Consider the following 24,724-nt stretch of genomic DNA (forward strand, 5'->3'; position numbering starts at 1 on the left):
CAGGGTCATACAGCTTGGAAGTATCTGAGGCCAGATTTGACCTCCCATCTCCAGGCCTGCTTCTCTATTCACTAAGCCACCTATTTGCCCCCCCAAGAAGCCCTTGCTTAAAAGAATATCATGATTTAGGGAATTTTATCACCCTGCCTGAGCCATCATTCTCTCTGTTTGCAAAAGTCTTCACTTCTCTTCCTGATCCTGGTAAAATGGGGGCATTAAATAAACATACAAATCCTACATTTGTAATTTAATAGTTTAAAGAATCAATCAATCAACAAGCATTTAAGTGCCTACCATATATTGTGCTAGGCATGGGAAATATAAAAGCAAAGAATGAAACAACCTCAGTTCTCAAGGAATTGACATGCTAACACATGTGTGGTTTCATTGGTGTGGGTGCCCCCCTCCACCAAGGCAGGTCACAACTAATCTACCACTTCATAAAAAGCTTCTAGAGGTTCTGTAACCAGAATATTCATCACCTTGCATCCAAACTGATGATGAGCCTCTCTGAACTCAAGCAGCCTCGAGTCCTCAAATGGAAGGCTTATAGTCCACCAACAGGCTCAAACTCAGATCTTTTCTGACTTGGTAGAATGTGCCAGAGTTTGCTTAGCTGCATTTGAAAATATACCATCTACCATAAGGAGGAATCAAAGGAGAACTCAAAGGAAGGAGAAGATGGATGGATGGATGGATGGATGGATGGATGGATGGATAGATAGATAGATAGATAGACAGACAGACAGACAGACAGACAGACAGGCAGAATTGGGGGATTGATAGAAGAGATAGATATAGAAAAATAATTAAAGATATAGATAGAGAAAGATCATCAAAGAAAGATAAATTAAATATAGATACTAGACTGAGATACAGATAGATAATAGAGATAATCAGACATAGAAAGATAACTAGAAGTGATAGATAAAATAGAGGTAGATTGACAAAAATTATTCAGAAATATTAGAGAGATGGAGTTAGGCAATCACAGATATACAAAAATAATTAAAGGGGACACCTAGGTGGCTCAGTGGATTAAGAGCCAGACTTAGAGATAGGAGGTCCCGGGTTCAAAGCTTGCCTCAGATACTTCATTACTGTGTGATTTTGGGCAAGTCATGGAACTCCCATTGTCTATCCCTCCTTACTACTTTTCTGCCTTGGAACCTAAAATGGAAAGTTAGAGTTTGTTTAAAAAAAAAAATAAAAGATTATATACCTAATTAGAGATAATCAAAGAAAGATAAGTAGACATAGATAACTAGACAGATATCAATAGATAGATAATCGAGGTAGATAATTAGATAGACAGATATATAGAAAGATAATTAGAGATGATAGATAAAATAGATAATTAGATTGATATAGAAAAATAATTAATCATAGATAATAGAAATGAAAATAGTCACAGATAGATATAGAAAAATAAGAGATTTTAGATATAGTTAATTAGACAAAGATAGAAAAATAATTAGGGAAAATAATTAGAGAGAGATAGACAGATTGATAGATAATAGACATGGAAAGATAGAAATAGATTATTAAAGAAAACTAGTCAGAAAAAATTAAAAGATGATAGAGTTAGATATGAGGGCTAGATAGATAAGAGAACCTCTATAATTAGTAATAATCATAATAGCTCCTATTTATATTGTACTTTAAGATTTACAGACCACTTTACATACACATTATCTAATTTTATCCTCACAACCTGATGAAATAAGTGCTATTATTATATAATGCAGGATAATGTTGGGCAGCCCAGTATAGGACATTCAGTGCTGTGGAAATGCCTGGGTTCAAATCTTGCCTCTGATGCTATGTTGTGTTGGGCAAGTCATTTAACCTGTTTGTGACTTAGTCAGCTCTCTTAAGACTTACCTATTAAAGGCATTGAGGGACTGTGCCCCCGGGGAAGGGAGTTTCCCTACACTGACAAAATCCCACACCGTGTGCTTATTTGCCTGAGGAAGCAAGGAAAGCATCTGTGTTGGAAGAAGATTGCAATGATTTCACTACATACGCTGGAGAAAACTGATTTACCAGGGATTTTATAACACTGAATCAAGTACAAGGGAATTATCATATGGTTATTTTGTGAACATTCATATATGGCATAGCCAGGAAGTAATGAATACAACTATTTCCACAAGGCGGGCTAAAAAAAAATCTCATTTTTAAGTAGTCATATCATATGCATGCACTGCAAATGCTCACTATATATATATATATTTCCCTCCTTTCAAAACCCTGCCTCTGCCGTTATTTAAATTTTGGCTTCTAAAAACATATGATGTCAAGATAGCCTGACAATTGCAATCTTGGACCTCTTAGAACTGGCACTTCTACCTCCACCCCCAGCTATGTAACTGAACAATTCCTCCCCTCAGTAGCCTTTAGTAGCCCATTGGAGGTCATAATGACCTTGAGTTTCTACCTATAGAGTATGGGGACATCATCAGAAAAGGTTGAAGCAGAATCCACATGGTTTTAAAAGTCAACAGAACTGATTATTGGGAGCAGCTAATTGGCTCAATGGATTGAGAGCCAGGCCTAGAGATAGGTTCAAATGTGACCTCAGATATTTCCTAGCTGTGTGACCCTGGGGAAGTCACTTAACTCCCATCGTCCAGCCCATTCTCTTACCATGGAACCAACACATGGTATTGATTCCATGATGGAAGGTAAGGGGTTTTAAAGAACAAAGAAGGAGGAGGAAGAAAGAAGAAGGAAGAAGAAGGAGGAGGAAGAAGGAGAAAGAAGAAGAAGAAGGAGAAAAAAGAAGAAGAAGAAGAAGAAGAAGAAGAAGAAGAAGAAGAAAGAAAGAAAGAAAGAAAGAAAGAAAGAAAGAAAGAAAGAAAGAAAGAAAGAAAGAAAGAAAGAAAGAAAGAAAGAAAGAAAGAAAGAAAGAAAGAAAGAAAGAAAGAAAGAAAGGAAGGAAGGAAGGAAGGAAGGAAGGAAGGAAGAAAGAAAGAAAGAAAGAAAGAAAGAAAGAAAGAAAGAAAGAAAGAAAGAAAGAAAGAAAGAAAGAAAGAAAGAAAGAAAGAAAGAAAGAAAGAAAGAAAGAAAGAAAGAAAGAAGAGTAATTATGAATCTTAGCTCTGATACTCATTTAATTGCAATAGAAGCCAAATCATCTGAGCCTCTCCATTTCTGTAGCTGTAAAATAAGGGGTTATTTGAATGTCTTTGGGGCCCAAGATCCTACCTATGGTAGGTGCTCCCATCATAGCTTTATCCTCGCTTCCCCCTCCCATTCTGCTAACCCAGTGTCTAGATCCTCATTCAGAATCACATTGCTCCTTTCTTGCTTCCACTAGAATTCTTGAGCTCCTAATAGCAGCTGTCTTTCTCCTATTCCCCATATTATTGTCAACATCATTGGTGTCTCTCTGTGAAATGTTTAGCGTGTGTGTGTGTGTGCACTAACCTCTATGTACTCTGTCCCTTCTGATCCTCCTCCCTGCTTCCCTACACCTGCCAACAGCTATGTATGCTGTCCGGAACCTGAGCCGACCCAGCCTCACGCAGTATGAACTGGACAGTAAGTCTTCTTGTTTCTCCATTCTAATGTCTAAATTGAACCCCCCACCTCATCCCTACCCTGTGGGTGCTCTTCTGTTATTTTCTCCTCCAACATGTCCAATGTTCAGATTCCTCCTGAGTTGGGGGGAAAATATAGAGCAGAAACATCCTTCTTTTGATGAAAAGGTGAGGGTGTATAGGTGCAGAATGTTACAGACATTCAGATGAAATCACTATGTCTGGTAGATTTTTTTTTCACTGCTAGAAAGGGAGATTTCATGATGGGAGTAATGAAGCAGAATATTCAGAAATGACTGCTATATAAAAACAAAGGCACAGGGGCGGCCACATTGCCCAGTGGACATAGAGGCTGGGAATTCCTGGGTTCAAATCTGGCCTCAGATACTTGCTAGCTATGTGATCTTGGTCAAGTCACTTAACCCCAATTGCCTAATTCTTCTTGCCCTTCTGCCTTGAAACATACTTAGTATCAATTCTAAGACAGAATGTAAGGGTTTGGGGGGAGGAGGGTGTTTCAATGAGAACATGGAGAATTGGACGCAACTGAAAATGACTAAATAACAAAAAATTCAGACTCAAATTCAGGAGGTCCTGGCTTCAAGTGTGACCTCAGATACTTCCTAGCTATGTGACCCTGAACAAGTCACTTAACCCTAATTGCCTAGCCCTTACCACTGCTCTGCTTTAGAACCAATACAGACAGTAAGTGTTTAAAAAAAAAAAAGGTACAGCATATTACTGAGGGACAAGGGGAGAATGTTGCTAAGTATTAAAGCATTATTGTATCGCAGAGAAATGGAAATAGGTAAGGAGATACTGTACCATTCTGCCACACATCTAACAAACCCTTTCCCAACCCATTTCTATCCCCACACTACCCACAACAAACAACACACAATTATATACAGCAAACAGAAAACCAGCAACTTCAAACCTGATTGGAGTTTGTTTCATCAGGAAAATTCTCCTTTAGTTCTCCCCACCAAGTACAAACTGAAATACATGCACATACAAAAACATAGACACACACATAACATCCCATGGTGAGATAGGACATAAGTGGGTAGATAGGGGCTGGGAATATTGGCTACTGTACTCTAGATCATCACACATGAACCCACACTGATCAAAGAACTTGCCAACCCTTTAGCTATTTTGAAGAACAGCATTTAGCAGGAGACTCTCTAATGTCCTCTGATTCAAGCCTTGTGTATTTGGCCTTGGATGGACTCCTTAGAGCAGGGGTTCTTATTGTTTCTTTGTGTCCTGGACCTGCTTGGTAGGCATCGGGCAAAGCAATAGACCCCTTCTCAGCATATTATTTTTAAATAATTGAAGGAAATGCTAACTTAGAGTTAAAGGTTAATGAAAATAATAAGATACCATTTTTGTCCTCCTGAAATCTATCTACAGACCCCTTGAGGATCCATGGACCACAGGTTAAGAACCTCTGTCTTATGATTTGCTCATTCTGTATCTCATTCGTGACACTGGGTCCAGAAATTCTCCCTGCCTGTACATCCTCTCTAAGCCCCTCCTTCTGCTTTCTAATGCCACGACAGTGTTTCTTCTGAAGACCAAAGTTCATAGGGTCTGGATAAGGAAGATTAGAGGGAGTAGGCTCTAGTTTCAGACACATTTTTGTTTCTTCTTCCTTTTCAGTCTGTTTGGTTTATTGTTGCTGTTTGTTCTTTTTTGTTGCTTATGGTCGCTTGTTCTTTTTTTATTACCCCTTACTTTCTGTCTTAGAATAAATACTAAGCCATCAGTTTTAAGTCAGAAGATTGGTAAGGACTAGGCAATGGGGATTAAATGACTTGTTCAGGATCACACAGCCAGAAAGTATCTGAGGCCAGATTTGAACCCAAAATCTCTTGTCTCCAAATCTGGCTCTCTATCCACTAGCTTGCCCCTGTCATTGTTCTTTTAAAAGATTTATAGTTAGGAACAATTCACAGTTTCTATCTAGGAAAGCTACGCAGCAATGTACATAGGAGTATTAAGGAAAAATGAATAAGAAACCTTGGGGGGGAACCCTGAAGCTGGCTAAAATTTCAGATAAACCTTTGGCAGGATCCTTAGGTAGGATAGTGTAGATTAAAAATTAAAATCCAAAATACTCCAAGTATTATATTTAATAAGATTTATTAATAATACCTTGAAGCAAAAAGGAAAATAAAAGGCTAGAGAAACAGAGAGAGCTCACCCAGCCTTGCTTGTGGGAAAAAGAGAGAGCGAGAGGGAGGAACCACAAAATGATATACACACATAACAAACACAAATATGAGGATGAAGGGAAAGGGATGCTGGAAGATGAAGTCCAAGGGTACAAAATTTTCTAATTACACAATTGGAAAAACAGAGATGGATAAGCAGGAGTGTGCTGGAAGACTTGAAAGCTGATTGTTAAATTTTCAGAGTGATTATTTACACATTCAAAATTGGCAAATACTGTCAGTGCTTATTATTTATCATTTTTGTTATTATTAGAGTTTTATTATTTCATTGACTGTCAATGAAGAAATAGAGAATAAACACAAATAAGAAAAGAATAGAGAAAATATTAATAATGCAGGATTAAACTTAAAAGTACATTGGGTATATACTTCCTCCCCAGCCATGTGTTAAACATTTGCCAGCCCATCTCTGTGGTTGGAGAAGAAGAAAGTGAACCTTTAGAGTAGACACTGTAATAGAATGAGAGAGAAGATAGGAGAGGTAGATATGCAGATTCAATGTGTGTCCAGAAAGGGGGAAGGCTATTCTCAGTTGCATGATGCAGAAATGGACCCCTTTGGTGCTTTCACCCCTTGACATGCTCCATCAGAGCTTAGAACTCCAGGCCATCCCCTTTTTCATCTCTACCCAAGCTAAACCCATTCTCTAAATGACCAGAGCACCCACCCCCCAATCCTCACCTTCATAATGACTTCTCTGTGTCCTCTTCCCACTCCCCTCCACCAGACCTAAGTAAGCACAAGCGCTATGAGATCCGGATGAGTGTCTACAATGCTGTGGGTGAGGGGCCATCCAGTTCACCCCAGGAAGTGTTTGTGGGAGAGGCAGGTAAGTAAAGTGAGATAGAACTTAAATCTCCCCCTGCAATGTGTTTGTTCCAGCATCCACCCCTGTACACATCTCCCTGCCTGATTGCTTTTAGTCCTGGCCTTTAAGGCCAACCAGAAAAGCTATGGCAGTAGAGGACCCCTACCTAGCCTGGGCTGCCCCTCCACATGCTTTTCTAGCTTACAAATACACTCACAAACATACACATAGAATCATCCTTTTTTCTTCTTTATCCTCTAGTGCCTACTGCACCCCCACAAAATGTAGCTGTCCATGGTGCCACAGCCACACAGCTAGATGTGACATGGGAGCCACCTCCATTGGAAGCACAAAATGGCGACATCCAAGGCTACAAGGTATGAATCATGTTCTTTGACAGAGTACAGAAAATCAAAGAGAGAAAGAGGCCAAGGCCTTAGCAGTCTTTAGAATGACCTGCAGAGTTTTAGTTGTGAAAGATTTCTCTGGTGTTTTCTGGCTCAGACTTGGGTTTGGGTAGGAGATGCTGAAAGAAGAGGCATCTCTCCCATCTAGAACTGCAGAGTCTAGGTGGACTTTGCTAGAGATGAAGTGATTTGCTTAGGTTTACACTAACTAGGAAGTGGCAGAGCCAAGATGAGAGCTGTCTTAAAATATTTAAAGAGTTGTCATATAGAAAATGGGTTAACATGAAAAATGTCATGAATAAAAATTAATCTTGGAGACTTTAATTTTTATTCATAATACCTGATTTTAATGTGGGAGGCAGGCACTTTATTTCCATCCCAACTAGGTCCCCAACCCAAGTTCCCAATTCTTGACATCTTTCCCCTCTTAACCACCCCAGGCTGTTTGTCCTGGTCTGTTTGTCTCCACATACCCCAACCTGAGCAGCTTTCTGCCAAGTCAATTCTCTTAGCCTTCTTTATAAGCCCCAATCCAGTTTCTCCATTCAAGTTTTCCTCCAATGTCTTATCATAGTTTAGTTAGTGCAATGGATGGAGACCTGGAGCCAAGAAGACTCATCTTTCTGAGTTCAGATTTGGCCTCAGTCATTTATCAGGTGTCTGACCATGGGAAAGTCAATTAACCTGCTTTGCCTCAGTTTACTCATCTGTTAAATAAGATAGGAAAGGAAATGACAAATCACTCTAATGTCTTTGCTGAGCAAATCCTAAATGGGATAACAAAGATTCAGACATGACTGAAATATCTCAAGAACAACCAAATCTCAGAGTTTTGAAGGTCATCTATCAAAAGTCCAATCTATAAAAATGCCCTCCATTACTTAGCTGAGAAGCAATAATTCAGGATTCACTTAAAGATTATTGGTGAAGGGGGAATCCACTACCTCCCAAGATAGCCCATTCAATTTAAAGATAGTTGTCCTTGTTAGGAAGTGTCGTCTCACTCAACAGCTTAATCCTGCCTTTCTATAGTTTCCACATTTTGCTCATAATTCTGCCCTCTGAGGTCAAACAGACTTAGGTTAACCTACCTTCTATGTAACATTCTTTCAAATATTTTAAAACAGCTCTCAGTTTCTGCATCTATAAAATAAGGCAAAATGTTACAATAAAAAGAGTCCTGGATTTGGTGTCAGCAGAGTTCAAATCCCACCTCTGCCATTTAAAAGTTACAGTATTTCAGAGAAATCATTCCATTTCCCCAAATCTCAGTTTCCTCATCTGTAAAATGAGGTTACTTCCGGTTCAAAATTTAGGCGTCTATGATCTTATGACTGCTTTCCTTCTCCTCTACCTTCTCTCTAACCTACAATTAACTAGTTTTTCCCCCCAGGTGAAAATAATCCCACTTACAGCTTCAAGGAAAGTGGAGAAGGATAGGCTTGTCCTTCCTAGGCTTTAGCTGACCCACTTTATGAGATATAATCCCCTCCTCCCTTGGAATGAGGAACCCTAATTCAAAGAGATTTTGCAGAGTTTAGACAGACCCTAGAAAACAGAATTGGACAAGATAGAATTATGAGAAGAGCAGTAGCTTAGAGTCAGAAGAATTTGAGTTCAAATTCTAGCTATACCACTTTTCAGATAAGTGATTTGGGACACCTCAAGTCTACTCCTGAACCTTAGCTTCTTCCTCTATAAAATGGAGGGGCAAGATTGGACAAAATAATGTCCTTTTCTTTTTTAACTCTTACCTTCTGTTTTTCAATCAATACTGTGTATTGGTTCCAAGGCAGAAGAGTGGTAAGAGCTAGGTAATTGGGTCACACAACGAGGAAGTGTCTGAAGTCACATTTGAACCCAGGACCTCCTGAATCCAGGTCTGGCTGTCTAACTACTGAGCCACCTGGCTGCCCTCACTAAATAATTTCTGAAGTTTCTTCCAACTCAATTCTATGATTTTGTGTCTCCAAAAGACTTAAATGGAGGTTGTCTTCCCAGTTTGGAACACTTCAGAGATATTATTTGGCTAACAATCATAATGATTAGGATAGTGACAGGCCAAAATCCATCACAGAAAACTCTAGTTCATATCTTATATTAAAAATAAATGAGGGGACAGCTGGGTTAGCTCAGTGGATTTTGAGAGCCAGACCTAGAGACAGGAGGTCCTGGGTTCAAATGTAACCTCAGACACTTCCCAGCTGTGTGACCCTGGGCAAGTCACTTAACCCCCATTGCCTAGCCCTTACCACTCTTCTGCCTTGGAGCCAATATACAGTATTGATTCCAAGATGGAAGGTAAGGGTTTAAAATAAATAAATGAGCCATTTCCTAGATTATAAATAGATAGGTATATCGATTGATAGATGTGAATATTTATATCTACATACATGTATACAGATCTCAGTTTCATTACCTATATAGTGGGGATAATAGTATTGACATCACCTACCTCTCATAGTTGTTTTGGATAAATATATTCATTTAGTTTCAGGCCTTTGTTCACTTAAAGCACTGGAGAAGGGGGCAGCTGGGTGGCTTAGTGGATTGAGAGTCAGGCCTAGATATGGGAGGTCCTAGGTTCAAATCTGGCCTCAGACACTTCCTAGCTGTGTGACCCTGGGCAAGTCACTTAACCCCCATTGCCTAGCCTTTACCATTCTTCAGCCTTGGCACCAATACCCAGTATTGATTCTAAGATGGAAGGTAAGGGTATAAAAAAAGAAAAAGGCACCACGGAAGCTGAGCATGAAAGCCTGTGCTTGCAGTCCTTTCTCCTGGGGAAGGCTGAGGCTGGTGGATCACTGGAGTTCTGGAGTTCTGAGTTGCAGTAGAGATAAAGGCAATCAGAATGTCTATATTAAATCTGGCACCAGCGTGATGAGCCCCTAGGAATGGGGGAATAGAGTGGAAGGGGAGGAGGTTACTGCCTCAGGAGAGATGAACCAGGACAGATCAGAAATGAAAGAGGTCAGAGGATTAGCCTGTGAGCTTTTGTGCTTGGGGCACGAAGCCTTTAACAGCAACTAAAAAGGCACTGTAAAAACGGGAAGTATCATCATTTTAACGACATTAAGTAGATGGGACAAAGAATATGGAACCCATTCAAAGATATGGAAACTGATAGCCAGTCCCTTCTAGAGCCCAGACATTCAAAGCCCATGCTCTTCCCTTCCCCCAGAGCTTTAACTATAAATATTTTCTCCCAGACAGGAACGGCTGAGGGAGGGGAAAGAGAGAGGACTGGGTGATCACAGATGTACAGGTCTAGAGTTGGGGAAGTCTTTAAATAAAATTAGAAATGCAGAATTAGAACCTGGGTCTTTTGATTCTCAGCCTCTTATCCACTTCCCCCACTTCTGCTGGCCCAAGTTCTGAGATTGTTGTATCAAGTCCCTGACAGCTGTCTCCATTCTCAGACCTTCTGTGGACAAAGGAAATGGGCCAAACCACTAGACAAGGCTGCCTGTTTCTAACAGACTCATTTCTCACTGCAAGCATCCGACCTCCGTTCCTCAGGTAGCCTTCATTGGATGGAGACCAGAACCAGTTCTGGGGTTTCTTGCCCTCCAGAGGTTGGAGGAAGGCATCTGGCCAAGAGAGCCATACGGACATATGACACCATGAGGGGTATCACCCCGGAACACTTGGCAGTGGCAGCTGGGAAAAACAAACACTGTGCCTATAGCATATGCCTGCTGTGCAATGAAGTGAAAAAGAGCCAAAAAACATTGGGCAGCCACCACCTGGCAAGGCGTTTCAGAATGGAGATTTCACAGGCAAACACTGAGACTTAAACTTCCTTATGCACAGAAACACATTCATACATACATACATACATACATACATACATACATACATGTATTCAACAAGGATTTTTTTTTAACCTACTATGAGGGGGCAGCTCAGTGGATAGAGAGCCAGGACTATAGATGGGAGGTCCTGGGTTCAAATCTAGCCTGACACTTCCTGGCTGTGTGACCCTGGGCAAGTCACTTGACCCCCATTGCCTAGCCCTTATTGGTCTTCTGCCTTGGAACCAATACACAGTATTGATTCTAAGATGAAAGGTAAGAGTTTCAAAAAAAAAAAAAGACCTTTTATATACTGTGGGGAATGTAAGTGAAGGGAATAAGCATTTATATTGTATTTATGTGCCAGGCACTGTGCTAAGCAGGTTTTTATACAAAAATCTCATTTGATCCTCACCACAATCCTTCGAGGTAGGTGCTATTATTATTATTATCCTCTTCATGTTATAGAAAAGGAAATTGGGACAGGCAGTAATTAAGTGACTTGGCCAGGGTCACATAGCTCTAAGTGTCTGAGGTCAAATTTGAACTTAAATTTTCCTGACTTCAGGCCCAGCACACTATCCACTGAATCACTGTTTCTAAAAATAGAATATGTAGCCCCTGCCCTAAATACATGAAATAGCTAAAAATCAGAATATAAAAACATGGATTTATTATTATATTTATTTTCTACATATAATATATTATTATAAAAACATATATAAAAAAACAAGTATGTATTCAAGTGTATTGCAAGTTATTAGTGCAATAAGAAGTCCCTCAAAGGGCAGCTATGTGGTTCAGTGGATAGTAAGCCAATCTGGGAATTAGGAGGTGCTGGATTCAAATCTGGCCTCAGATATTTCCTAGCTTTGTGACTCTGGGCAAGCCACTCAGTCCCAAATGCCTAGCCCTCACGCTCTTCTGCCTTGGAACTGCTACTTGTATCAATTCTAACGAGGGAAGGCTTTTAAAAAAAGGTCCCTCAAATATTCATTTATTTGTTTAATTATTTGCATGTGGCAGACACAGGATCATATGTGTGTATATATTACATATAATGTATATATTCCCCTAACATTCACAGAGATGATATAGGAGAATAGATGCATGCATATATGTAGAATGCAAGTCTCTTTTCCATTCTTTAGATAGAATTGTCTATGTTAATATTAGCCAATTAATTTCTTTTGTTTTTTAAACCCTTACCTTCCATCTTGGAATCAATACTGTGTAATGGTTTCAAGGCAAAAGAAAGGTAAGGGCTAGGCAATGGAGGTCAAGTGACTTGCCCAGGGTCACACAGCTGGGAAATGTCTGAGGCCAGATTTAAACCTAGGACCTCCCATCTCTAGGCCTGGCTCTCAATCCACTGAGCTACCCAGCTGCCCCCCCCCCCCAATTAATTTCTGATGCTAACAAAAATAACCAACTTATAATCAATATAAGAAGAATAAATCACACTTAGGAAAACTTGTGTGGAAATTTGTCATTACATGTAATTGGTAAAAAATACAATTTTTAAGGAAGTTTTTTTAAAGAATAAAATGCAATTAAGCTAATGCCTTAAAAATTACAAAGCACATAGATCAATTAGCTCACTCAAGCCCTAAAGTCTTAATAAGCCTATGAGATAAAATATACATTTTAAGTTTTTATTTTATATATTTAATTTTTATCCCCATTTTACATACAAGGAAACCAAGGGTTAATTAAGTGACTTACCCACTGTCATACAGTTAACAAGTATCTAAGGTAAGCTTTGAACTCAGGCTGTGGGGGCCCATTCTCTCTCCCCCAGACTATATTGTCCCCCTCCTTTTTTTTTTAATATCACCCAGATAACATTTCATTAACCCAGGAGGTGATGTTAACATTAACTAGTCAGATTGGGGACCACAAGCCTTCCAAACTCAGGATGGGCATTCCTAGCCAGTAAGTGAATTTGAAACTGACACAGCACTCAGATCAGCCATTGGCTATGAGATCTTAACTCACCGATAGATACAAACACGTATGTGAAATTACTTTCATGGAGACAAAGACCTGTATGCTCATAACTAGACACGTGCATACACTTGCGGACATATTCCCATGCTCCAGTATTTACAAAGAGCTAGAGATAGACAGTACCCACAGACAAATGTTCACTCTTACTCATACCGTCCTTTAGAGAAGGATTTATGAGGGAGCAATGGGAGCAACTAGGTGGTATAGTAGAGGGTTGGACCTGGAGTCAGGAAGATGAATCTTCCTGAGTTCAAATTTGACCTCAGACACTTTTTAGCTGTGTGTCCCTGGGCAAGTCACTTAACCCTCTGTGCTTCCATTCCTCCTCTGTAAAAATGAGCTGGAGAAGGAAATTTTGCTCCAGTATCTTTGCCAAGAAAACCCCAAATGCAATTAACAAAGAATCTGAATGGCTGAACAACTATGAAGGAAGGCATAGGAGAAAGCAAGGGTTTAGCAGCATTCTAAACCTGGCTTCTGAGCTCCTTATCAAAGAGAAGATTCAATGACTTTAATAGGCCGAGTGCACCATGCCTGAGTAGCCTGACCTGCCCTTTCACTTGCCAGCTGAGAAGAGTTCTTTTGGTTCCTCTGCTGCCTTGAAGAATATATGCATGGTTCGATTGGGCCACCAGGTGGTGCCAGATGACCTAAAATTGCAAAATAATTTCTCAATTTCTTCCAGTCCTAACCTTCAGGATTGAGATGGAGATCCATAGACTACAGAACCTTAAAGAGATCTTCATTAAAAGTCATCTGCTTTATTCACCTCATTTTTCAGAGGAAGTACTTGTGGCCCTTTTCAGAGCTCTGGAATCACAGAGATACTGATGCTTAAGAGATCTTGATGGGTTGTTTCCAAATAAGATGGGGATGAGAACGTTTGCAAAGAAGCTCAGATCAACACACAAACCCCAGCAAATATCTGAAAAGGATCCCAGACAGTTATATGATAAAGAAAAATTATGAGAGACAATGATAGGGAGAGAGAGAGAGAGAGAGAGAGAGAGAGAGAGAGAGAGAGAGAGAGAGAGAGAGAGAGAGAGAGAGAGAGAGAGAGAGAAAGAGAGAGAGAAGAGAGAGAGAAGAGAGAGTTGGGAGGCTAAAGCAAACTTCAGGAAACAAGCAAGAACCAGTACAGGTTAAAGAAATAATTGTTTATGGTTGGGATGTGCAAACATAATTTTTTAAATGGCAACGTCAACTCAGTTACTTTATATTTTCATGACATATCAATCAGACTATCAAAGAATTACTTTCTAGAACTAGAAAAAATAAAAACAAATTCAACTAGAGAGACAAAAAGTTTACTGGGTGAAAGAAGGGTGCCTAGCAGCACCAAGTCTCAAACCCTACTACAAAGCAGTAATCAAAACTTCTTTGTACCGATTTTTAAAAGAAAAAAGTTTATCCATAGAACAAATTAGATAAGATGACCCTGAAACTCAAAGACTCCAAGTACTAGGGTAAGGACTCACTATTCAACAAAGATTGCTGGAAAAACCAGGAGTTAGATAGAAATTAGTTGTGGACCAACATCTGAGACCATATACCACAATAAACTGCTCCAAATGAACACATGACCTAGATATTAAAGGTCATATCATGAACAAATTAAAAGAATAGGAAAGCAAATACGCAAATACTGTTCACAGGTATGGAGAGAGGAAGTCTTTGACTATACAAAAGATAGAGAGGACAACAGGAGACAAAATGGAAAATTTTGAGTGCATAAAATTTAAATTTTTGCCCAAATAAAATATATGCGATTAGAATTAGAAAAGAACTAGTTTACCACAGTGGGGAAATCTTTGCAACAAGATACAGGACTGATATCCAAGATATTTAGACAACCAATACAAATACATAAGAAAAAGAACCATTCCCCAATAGATAAAAAAAGTATAGTCAAAAGTATGAATGGGAAGTTTTCAAAGAAGAAAAGCAAACTATTGATACCTATATGAAAACATGCTTTAAATCACTAATAATAAGAGAACTATAAATTTAGATAATTCTGAGGTTCCAGCTTATTCCCTACAGTTTGTCAAATATTACAAAAATGGAAAATAACAATTGTTTGCAGGGCAATGAGAAGACAAGCAAACTAATATATTATTTTTCTTTTCTCTACTCAAACTCAAGTAGCCTGATTGCCTCTAGGATCATGTATATATAAAATTCCTTGTTCGGTTTTTAAAACCCTTTTACAACCTGGCCCTAACGTATCCTTCCAGGTTTGTTTTCATTCCTTTTCCAGTAGAATATTGGAGAACCAGGCTAGCTTTCTTCCTGATCCTCATACATGGCTCTTCATACATTGGATCTTCCATCTCCATTCCTCACACAGCCATGCTCATAATCATATAACAGGTTTCTTCCTTGTTTCTATCTTATAGAAGCCATCACTTTCTTCTAGAGATAACTCAAACAAAATTTTCTCTTTCTGACTCTTTTCCTCCCACCTTCACCAACTGCTAGTATTCTCTCTCTCTCTAACTACTTTGTCTTACTTTTGGATATATTTTTCTATTTCCACGTATTTTCTCTAATAGAATATAAATAAACTTCTCAGACTGTTTCACCAAACTAATACATTCTTGGTAGAACTGCAAATCAACCATTCTAAAAAGCAACTTGGAACTCTGCCCCCAAAGTGATTAAAACTATGTATAAATACTAGGCATATACCCCCAAAGAGATTAAAGAAGAGCACTATGCACAAAAATATTTGTAAAGGCTCTTTTTGTAGTAACAAGGAATTGTAAACAAAAAAGATGCTATTCATTGGTGAATAACTAAACAAATTTTGGTAAATGAGTGTTATATAATACTATTGTGCTGTAAGAAATGACAAAAGGGATGGTTTCAGAGAAAGCTGGGAGGATTTGTATGAAGTAATGCAGAATGAAGTGACTAGAACCAGAACAATGTATCTATGACTACAAGACTGTATTCAATGAAACAATCAAAGCAACTGTGAAAGATTTGAGACTTCTGAGTGATGCAATGACGAGTCAGGTCTCCAGAAGACTGATGATGAATCATGCTTCCCATTTCTCCCTTCTTGGTCAATAAATGAGGTGCAGAATGAGGCATCCTTTTTCTTTTTTTTTAACCCTTATTTTCTGTCTTAGAATTGACACTAAGTATCAGTTCCAAGGCAGAAGAACAGTAAGGGCTAGACAATGGGGGTTAAGTGACTTGTGTTGAGGCCATATTTGAACCCAGGACCTCCTATCTCCAGATCTAGCTCTCTATCCACTGAGCAACCAAGCTGTTCTGTGGCATATATTTTCAAAAATGGTCAACATGTGAATTTATTTTGCTTGACTATGGTTATTTGATTAAAGCAAGGACTTTGATTATTTAAAGGAATGAAGGAAGGAGAAATTAAGGGTAGGAATGAAGTGAGTGATGTCAGAAAAAAGGAAAAAAAGGGGGGAAAAAGACCATCAGCAAAACTTTTTTTTTCTAATTCTGACAGGATCAGAAGGAATTTCGAAGGGGGACATAGGCAAGCAAAATATTATAACTAATTAGAACTAACATGTTAAATTTGAAATTTACATCAAAGAAAACAAACTCTGCATAGTAGAGATTCAACAGGCCTCATACAGGGATTTGGTAACTTCCTTCTTAGACTCCCACAGGCTAGCAGAGATATTCTTTGTAGGTAAACATGAAGAACTGTAAGAAAAAACTCTTCTTACAGATATTATACCAGAATAAGTATTTCTTGCTGGTGGTTATGGAAGAGCCACTGAGTCATTTTGACTCCTGGAAAGAGCTAAACATTCCTTCTCTTTGTTTTGCTTCCTAAGCAACTCAGAGTCTGATCTCACTACTTCAGAAGGGCAGTGCCTTATGGGAACTGGGCAGCTCAAGAGTTCCGGTGTCTGGAGCCTCACTCACCTCCCTCCAATTATCTCTGCCCACAGATTTATTTTTGGGAAGCTCAACGACGGAATAGCACAGAACGGCTCAAGACACTCTTCCTACCTGAGAATGGTGTGAAACTCAAGAACCTGACCGGCTACACTGCCTACCTGGTCAGTGTGGCAGCTTTCAATGCTGCAGGCGATGGACCACGGAGTGCCCCCAGCCAGGGTCGGACTCAACAAGCAGGTGGGCAGTGGAAGATGCTCCCCACATGACTGTGCTCTGGCTCAGAAGAGGAGAACCTACCTGGGCTCCTTAAAAAGACAAGATTTTTTTTTAATTATAATTTAATTCCAAGGTACCCATGCCAAGTACCTGGGCAGTATGGGTCTCTGTTAGAGTCCAAGGGAAAATAGGGGGGAAATGCTTAGCTCTAAGATATAGCGGGGTCAAGAGAGAAAAGCAATCTCAATGGTGAACTCACTGGCCGGCATTATCCAGACCTCATTCCTCCACTTCTTCCAGCCTGACTTCCACCATCCTTGGCTTCGCCCATCCTATGATGTATCTCTGCTGTCTTATCACCCTTCCTATTTTCTCCCCTTCCACTCCCTCTCTCCTCCTGCCCAACCTACTAGTGCTGCTTCTCCACTTTCTATCCTTCCATTCCAGGCATGAAGAACATTCTAGAGCCCTACATAGTTCCCCGACAACTTTCGCTTGTCCTGTGTTTGAAGGGACAGACAAGTTTGGTTTCCTGCCTTTTAGTACAGGAAAATTAGATGTAGAAGTTATTTCATCTGACTTCCTGCCCCTAAACAACAGAGAGGGTTTCTGTACTTCTTTTAGGATTTTAGAACTCTACACATCATAATCACTGTCCAGTTATCCATTTGGGGGAGGTTATTTCTTCTCTGATGTTCCCACCTTGAAAGCAACCTGTGCACCAGGTGTTCATATATGTGACTGCATATTTCTGACTGCACTCCCAAGTCAAATATAAAAGTGTTGGGGGCAGCTGGGTGGCTCAGTGGATAGAGAGCCAGGCCTAGAGACAGGAGGTCCTAGGTTCAAATCTGGTCTCAGACACTTCCCAGCTGTATGACCCTGGGCAAGTCACTTAACCCCCATGGCCTAGCCCTTACCACTCTTCTGCCTTGGAACCAATACATAGTAAGTAAGTAACCAATACAAGTAAGATGGAAGGTAAGGGTTTAAATATATAAATATATATATAAATATAATAATAATAAAAATAAATTATATAAATATATATATATAATTTGGGGGGTGGGAATTATTTGTTTGTTTGTTTGTTTTCTGGGTTCCTTCTCCTTTCTGTTAGTATAATTAGTCAACTCTATATATACTCTCTGGTTATTTAGAAACTTCACCCTCCTGGAAGAGAGAAGACATTGTGTTCTGTCTCCACTTTCCTGTAAGTCCAGGATACAGGCGGGGGCAAGACTAGGCTGACCTGAACTATCCTCCTTCAAAGGAGGCTGGCTGACACTTCTTCCCCAGAGTCAGAGACGGAAGTCGCCTCTGGGACTAGTTCCAATTCAGAGAGAAGGTGGAGCTGGACAATAATAGCCGTGGTTATCAGTCCTGGAGCCTCTTTACATGCTTCTGAATTGGGTTCTTTTTTTTTTCCTTCCCTTCCTTCCCATTCTCTCTCCTCTCACTTGGCTCCCCAGACCTTGTGTTTTCAATGTCACTCCAGGGGTCTGAAGGCTATGAAAACATCTTGTGTGAGGGGTTTGAATGCATTCAACAGATTCCCCAGTCTCCAGTTCTCTGGTTTCTCCTTGGGAGGCCCTGGCAGCCTCAGAGACCTAGGGAGCAGGGTCCATTGATGCTCTGAGAGACTGCCCCAGAAGCCGAGGCTTCAGGTCTTGTCTTATACTCTTGTAAATACATTTATCGATGGATCTTCCTTCCAATGGATCCACCACTCTTCCCCTTCTCTCACCCCACCTTCCTCCCAGGATTTTAAAGGTTTACACCTAGGAAAGCAAAGGAAATCTCTCTTAGGGGTCCAAAAGTTGTTGGTCCTCCCCCTGGTCCCCTCCCACTCCAGAGTGAGATAAATCCCTTCCTTTAGCACCTAGCGCAAAACAAATGCTGAATAAATGGTGAAGGGAGGGCCTGGGTTCCACTGGATTCCTTTGTGTTTCTATTTTCTCAGGGGGCTCAGAACACATCAGAATATCAGATTGTCAGGATTCTGAGGACTAAGACCGACAGAGTCAGGGAGATGGTCCCCCAAAGGGCATTACACAGTCCTTTGTTCCCCTGAACAGATAAATGGATTGAATGGGCTTTGTCATGAATTGTGAAGATCTCTTGTCTCCCCCCACAGCTCCCAGCGCACCTAGCACAGTCAAATTCAGTGAGTTAACCACCACCTCAGTGAATGTGTCCTGGGAACCTCCTCTGTTCCCTAATGGCGTCCTTGAGGGCTACAAGTTAATCTATGAGCCTTGCACCCCAGTGGATGGTAAGTGAAGACACTTTTCTTTGCTCCATATATATCTGTGAACCAATTGATTGCAAAGCTCCTCTGATCTCACTTGATCCTTTCAGCACCTCTCTTGGGTCATGGCTGGATTCTCCTTTTAAGTAAAATGGGGTTTTTTAAGTGACATAGTAGGTTAAGATAGGATTAGAACTCAGATCTCCTAGAAGCTGGGCAAGATGAAATAGAATTTAGGCTCATCTGAATAAAATGTAAAGCCTCAAGAAGATGGGCCGGACTGGAGTCCCTGCTGAGATTAGAAAGTAGCAGGAAAGCGATAGCTAGTTGGCTCACTGGATAGAAAGCCAGGCTAGAGACAGAAGGTCCTGGATTCAAATGTAGCCTCAGATACTTCCTGGTTGTATGATCCTGGACAAGTCACTTAATACCAATTTCCTGGCTCCTACCTTGGAACCAATACTTAGTATCAATTCTAAGACAAAAGGTAAGGATTTTTAAGGGGAGAGAGAGAGAGAGAGAGAGAGAGAGAGAGAGAGAGAGAGGAAGGAAGGAAGGAAGGAAGGAAGGAAGGAAGGAAGGAAGGAAGGAAGGAAGGAAGGAAGGAAGGAAAAGAAAAGGGGGGGGAGGAAGTAAAGAAGCAGGGAGACTCTAAAAGCTTCATTTGTGGAACTGCCCAAACCTTATAAGCTTGGTTTCTTGTAAGAGTTGAGATGAAATATATATATATATTAATATAATATATATTATATTAATAAAATTAATATATAAATATATATAATAACACTTATCTAGCCCATAGTATGTGCCAGGCACAGTGCTATGTGCTTTACAATTATTATCTCATTTGATCTTCACAACAACTGGGGGGGGGGTACTGTTATTATTTCCATTTTACAGATGTGGAAACTGAGACAAACAGAAATTAAGTGGCTTGCCCAGGATGACACAGCTAGGAAGTGACTGAGAGCAACTTGAACTCAGGTCTTTGTGACTCCAGGCCTAAGTTCTATCCATTGAGCCACCCAGCTGCCCCACAACTACAGGAAGAATGTGCAAATGATTCAGTTTTTATAAGTGAACACATCTCATAGCAGAATACTCTACCCTCCACTGCAAATTGTTATTCATTTTGTGCTGAGTTGGGTCTCAAGGCTTACAGTGAAGACTCCAAGTTTCTAGTGGGCAGGGACAGAAGATTCAGATCTCCAACCTTGCTCAGGCTTAGCCCTGTTAAGGCTCATTCTGATCCTGTCCTGGAGGGTATTTCTTTCTCTCCCAGAGCCCTATATTTCTTCCCCTAATATTTGGATCTAGGTCTCCTGTACCCTGCAGGAGTTCTCGCCCACTCCTCTTCCCCGAAGCAGAGGGTTTTTCTACCAGAATTTTTGATCTTTACCCATCCTACCCTCTGAGCCCAAGCAATATTGCTGTGTGCCCCTTGGACAAAAGCTGGATCCCTCCGTAGAAATGGCTCCCTACACAGTAACAGGGTGCATTGAGCCCAGCACAAGCCAAGTGGCCATAAATCCCTAGTTATTTCAGTATTGATAATCATCTTACCAGTGGGGAAGAGAAGCTGAGGGGGAAGGAAATGGGCTTGGCTCTTTTCTCCTGGTGTCAGATTCCTCTTGATGGCTGGCATACAGGGCTTTGGATAGGCCTAAGGCTGGGCCAGGTGACATTACAGGATGCTGAAGGTGAGTGCCTCCAGGGGTCACCCTACTATTACTCTCACTCCTGAAGCCTCCCCCAAGTTCCCTCCTACCTCATTTCCCCAGAATCCAGCTGGGAAGACTCATCAGGACATGAAGCAGAGAGAGCCCATTGGACCCTGGGAACACAGTCTCTAGCCAACATTTCTGGGTCAGCCCCAGGGCCCTGTCCACAAAACAATGGCCCTTCAGTCTTCCCTGCTGCCACCTGCATGCCCACGGCTCTCTTTTCCAAAGCAGCACTGTGTATTGTAGAACTCTAGAACACAATAAGGGAAGCTGGGCCCCAAGAAAGAGATAGGATCACCAGGGAGGGGACCAGGAGCAGGGCTGTGGTCTCTGAAGAACTCATTGAGGAAGCCAGGGACCACCTGCTTAGTCCATCCAGAAAGGCTCTCAGCAGAGGATCTCCAAGCACCTTGCCTTGATCAGCTTTCCAGTATAGTGGTGCTTATGTTCTAATAGATGAGCAGGATTCTGCCACTGAACCTCGCTTTCTCCCTTTCCCTCCAGGATCCCTGGTGATTATGGACCCCATTCCATGAACTTCACCTTACCCTTTCTTTCCAATATCCCTCATGCATCCTGGGCCATCACCAGTGGTCCTACTTTTGTCTTATCATATGACTTCTATGGCACTTGAAAAGAGAGTGAGGCAGATGACTTTGTGCAACTTTGCCTCCCTTAAATCCAAAAACAAGCCAAGTCATTGTCGCTATTCAAAAATGAGGGATGAACAACAGCAAAATATTGAGATCTCTCTCTCTCTTTCTCTCTCTCTCTCTCTCTCTCTCTCTCTCTCTCTCTCTCTCTCTCTCTCTCTCTCTCTCTTTCTCTCTCTCTCTCTCTCTCTTCCCCTGTCCCTCTCACTCCCTCTCCCTCTCTCTCCCTTTCTCTCCTCCCCTATCTCTTCCCCTCTCCCTCTCTCCCCCCTCTGTTTCTTTCTCCCTCTCCCTCTTCCCCTCTCTTTCCCTCTCTCCCTCTCCCCCTCCCTCCTCTCACTCTGTCTCTCTCTTCCACTCTTCCTCTCCTTCTCCCCCCTCTCCCTCCCTTTCTCTCCTCCTCCTCTCTCTCTTCCCCTCTCCCTCTCCCCCTCTCTCTGTCTCTCTCTCTCTCCCCCCTCTCCTTCACTCCCCTCTCTCTGTTTCTCTCTCTCCCATTCTCTCACTCTCCCTCTCTCTCCCCCTCCCTCCCTCTCTCCTCTCTATCTCCCTCACCTCTTCCTCTCCCTCTCCCTCTTCTTCTTCTTCTTCTTCTTCTTCTTCTTCTTCTTCTTCTTCTTCTCTCTCTCTCTCTCTCTCTCTCTCTCTCTCTCTCCCCCCATTTGTCTCCATCTGTCTGTTTCCAGTTATAATTCATATATCTAAGAGTAATTGCATACACTTTTAAACCCTTACTTTCTGACTTACTATCATTTCTAAAACAATAGGGTGCCAAGTGCTAGGCAATCAGGACTCAATGACCTTCCCAGGGTCACACAGCTAGAAATTGTCTGAGGCCAGATTTGAACTCAGGCCTGGCACCCTATCCATTTGCTCCCTGGCTTCCCCACTTACATATATTTTTAAAACCCTTCCCTCCTCACCCACTCTAGCCCATTAGCATTTGTCCAAGTACTTTTGATCCCCATTTTAACTTTGATCCTTAAGTCAGCAGTAGTCAATACAAGTAGTGCAAGCAATATTCTTTTCCAAAAGGGGAAAGTGAGGTCCAAGCATTGTTCAAAGGCAAAGACCCAAGGTTTCTGACTGGTGAATGCCCCCAAACTCTTCTAACTAACCAAATTATTGATGAAGAAAAGGATGAATCCATTGAAAGTAAATTCAATGTCATCTCCTTAGGTATATTGCATTCTAGCACAGCAGCTTATCCTTTATCTTTTTTTACTTCTGTATGATCAATGCTTGTTACAGGTTATCCTCTATGATGAGGGGCATTAACTATTCTGTCTGTCTACCTAATCCTAAGATAAAACGGAGAAAGGGAAATGGGTTCCAGAACAGAAGCCCTGACTATGTATGCTAGGCACTGAGTCTAGAAAAACAAAACAGTTCCTCCGTCCGCCCGATTCCAAACCCCTTCTCCTAGCACTCTATCCTTTTGTCTCTCATTGTACCGGGCAGCCTCTCTCCCTGCACCTACAATGCCCACCCTTTGTACTTGATTCCACAGGAGTCAGCAAGATTGTGACAGTTGACGTGAAGGGGAACAGCCCCTTGTGGTTGAAAGTGAAAGACCTGTCAGAGGGGATGACCTACAGATTCCGAATTCGGGCCAAGACCTTCACGTACGGGCCAGAAATCGAGGCCAACATCACCACGGGCCCGGGAGAAGGTAAGGGGGAGCCTCCTAAGCACCAGCTGCCCACCTCCTATTTTAGCTCCACCTGCAGTGTCAGTTTGGGCTGAGATCTTTGTCAAGGTGAGCTGGAATGATCCACCCTTCTGGGAAGAGACTCCATCCTCCACCAAGGCCTGGCAAATTCCCAAAGGACTGGGACATGGCCACGGCTTCTTGCTCTTCTGGAAAAGTAAGAATAGTAGAAGTCACCCCACCCAACCATCCAGCTCACCATGGCCCTTACTGCATGTGCCCAAAACCCAAGGGCTCAGCAAAGGGCTAGAATAGCAAATGGGAAGGAAAGTTCCTGTGGCTGAAAGGAAAACACCTAGCAGAGGGAATAGCCTACACATGCTGAATTCAAGTCAAGAATTCACCAGATCACAGAAGACTTAGAGCTGAAAGGAGCCAGAGGCATCATCTTCTCACTTAACAGATAAGGAATTGAGGCCCAGAGATAGAGAGAGGTTTAAAGATCACATAGATGATGAGGTGCAGAGCCAGGATTTGAACCTGGGTCCTCTGTCTACAAATATTAAAGGGATTCTTTTCTAAAAGATAAAACTTTCCACTCTTTCCACTGCACAAACAACCTGAATTCAAGCCAACAACAATGGATATGGAGTCAAGCCTCCAACCATTTTGCTACATTTTGACCCCCCGCCCTGAAAATGGGGTTCAATGACTCACCCAGGATCACACAACTAATAAGTGTCTGAGATCAGATTTGAACTCAGAAAGATGAATCTTCCTGGCTTCAAGCTCAGCACTCTATCCCCTGTACCATAAACATAGTTCATTTTATTGCCTTGTTTCTGGTGGGCCAGTTTTTGTTTTCGGTCTCTGGTTTCATTTCATTTCCAGTCTCCTTCCCACAGAATTGCACCTCCTTCCCTAGGGCTCCCTTGCAACTTAGCTAGGCAGGAAAAGAGAGAATAGTACCGTGGAGGTTTCCCATCTGGGCCCAACCTTCATCTGCCCCCAGCCCTTGCCCCTAAAATTCATAGCATTGCTCGCTTAATCCAACTTGCCCACTTACTTCCTTTGCAAACACCAGAAAGAGAAGAGAGCCAGCAGGTCAACCAGAGGCAGGCTGACCAGTGATATGCCAGCAGGAAAGGTTTGTTTTAGACTAAGGCATAGTGTTCCAGACTGTTTAACTCACTGAAGAGAACAGGGGAGGAAAAATAGCATAAAAAAGAAAGCCTCGTTTTAACTAGAGATTGTAAATGAACCAGAACAGAGATGCCAGATGCAGGGCTTTTAAAAAAGAAAATCCAGCCAAGTAAGTGTAAAGGGAAGGGTATCTGGAGTAAATATAAACTATTTCTCTGTTACAGAACTAAATTCTTGTTCCCTCCCATCCAAGTTATGGGCTGGGACGTGGCCAGAATTTTCTGATCTGAAGAGAGATCAGAGGTCAGGGTGTGCTTACTGGGATTGCCCAGCCCCTGACCTCACACTATGTTCTGAGCCCCTCCATGTTCTGAGGGTGTCAGAAACA

At 41.4% G+C, this 24,724-nt stretch overlaps 1 protein-coding gene across 2 annotated transcripts in view; it reads left to right on the top strand.

Annotated features, from left to right (window-relative positions):
* SDK2 (sidekick cell adhesion molecule 2) overlaps nucleotides 1-24,724 on the top strand; it is a 491,418-nt gene that overhangs the window by 421,283 nt on the left and 45,411 nt on the right. The window contains exons 34-39 of one of the 2 annotated variants that reach the window (XM_056817207.1): nucleotides 3,490-3,546; nucleotides 6,513-6,614; nucleotides 6,855-6,970; nucleotides 16,749-16,935; nucleotides 19,052-19,189; nucleotides 23,053-23,214. In XM_056817207.1, the coding sequence (XP_056673185.1) occupies nucleotides 3,490-3,546; nucleotides 6,513-6,614; nucleotides 6,855-6,970; nucleotides 16,749-16,935; nucleotides 19,052-19,189; nucleotides 23,053-23,214 (762 nt within the window). The remainder of the gene's footprint in view (nucleotides 1-3,489; nucleotides 3,547-6,512; nucleotides 6,615-6,854; nucleotides 6,971-16,748; nucleotides 16,936-19,051; nucleotides 19,190-23,052; nucleotides 23,215-24,724) is intronic. The other variant, XM_056817208.1, reaches the window with a different exon arrangement.

This window comes from Monodelphis domestica, chromosome 2, assembly GCF_027887165.1.
Source record: "Monodelphis domestica isolate mMonDom1 chromosome 2, mMonDom1.pri, whole genome shotgun sequence".
Lineage (NCBI taxonomy): Eukaryota > Metazoa > Chordata > Mammalia > Didelphimorphia > Didelphidae > Monodelphis > Monodelphis domestica.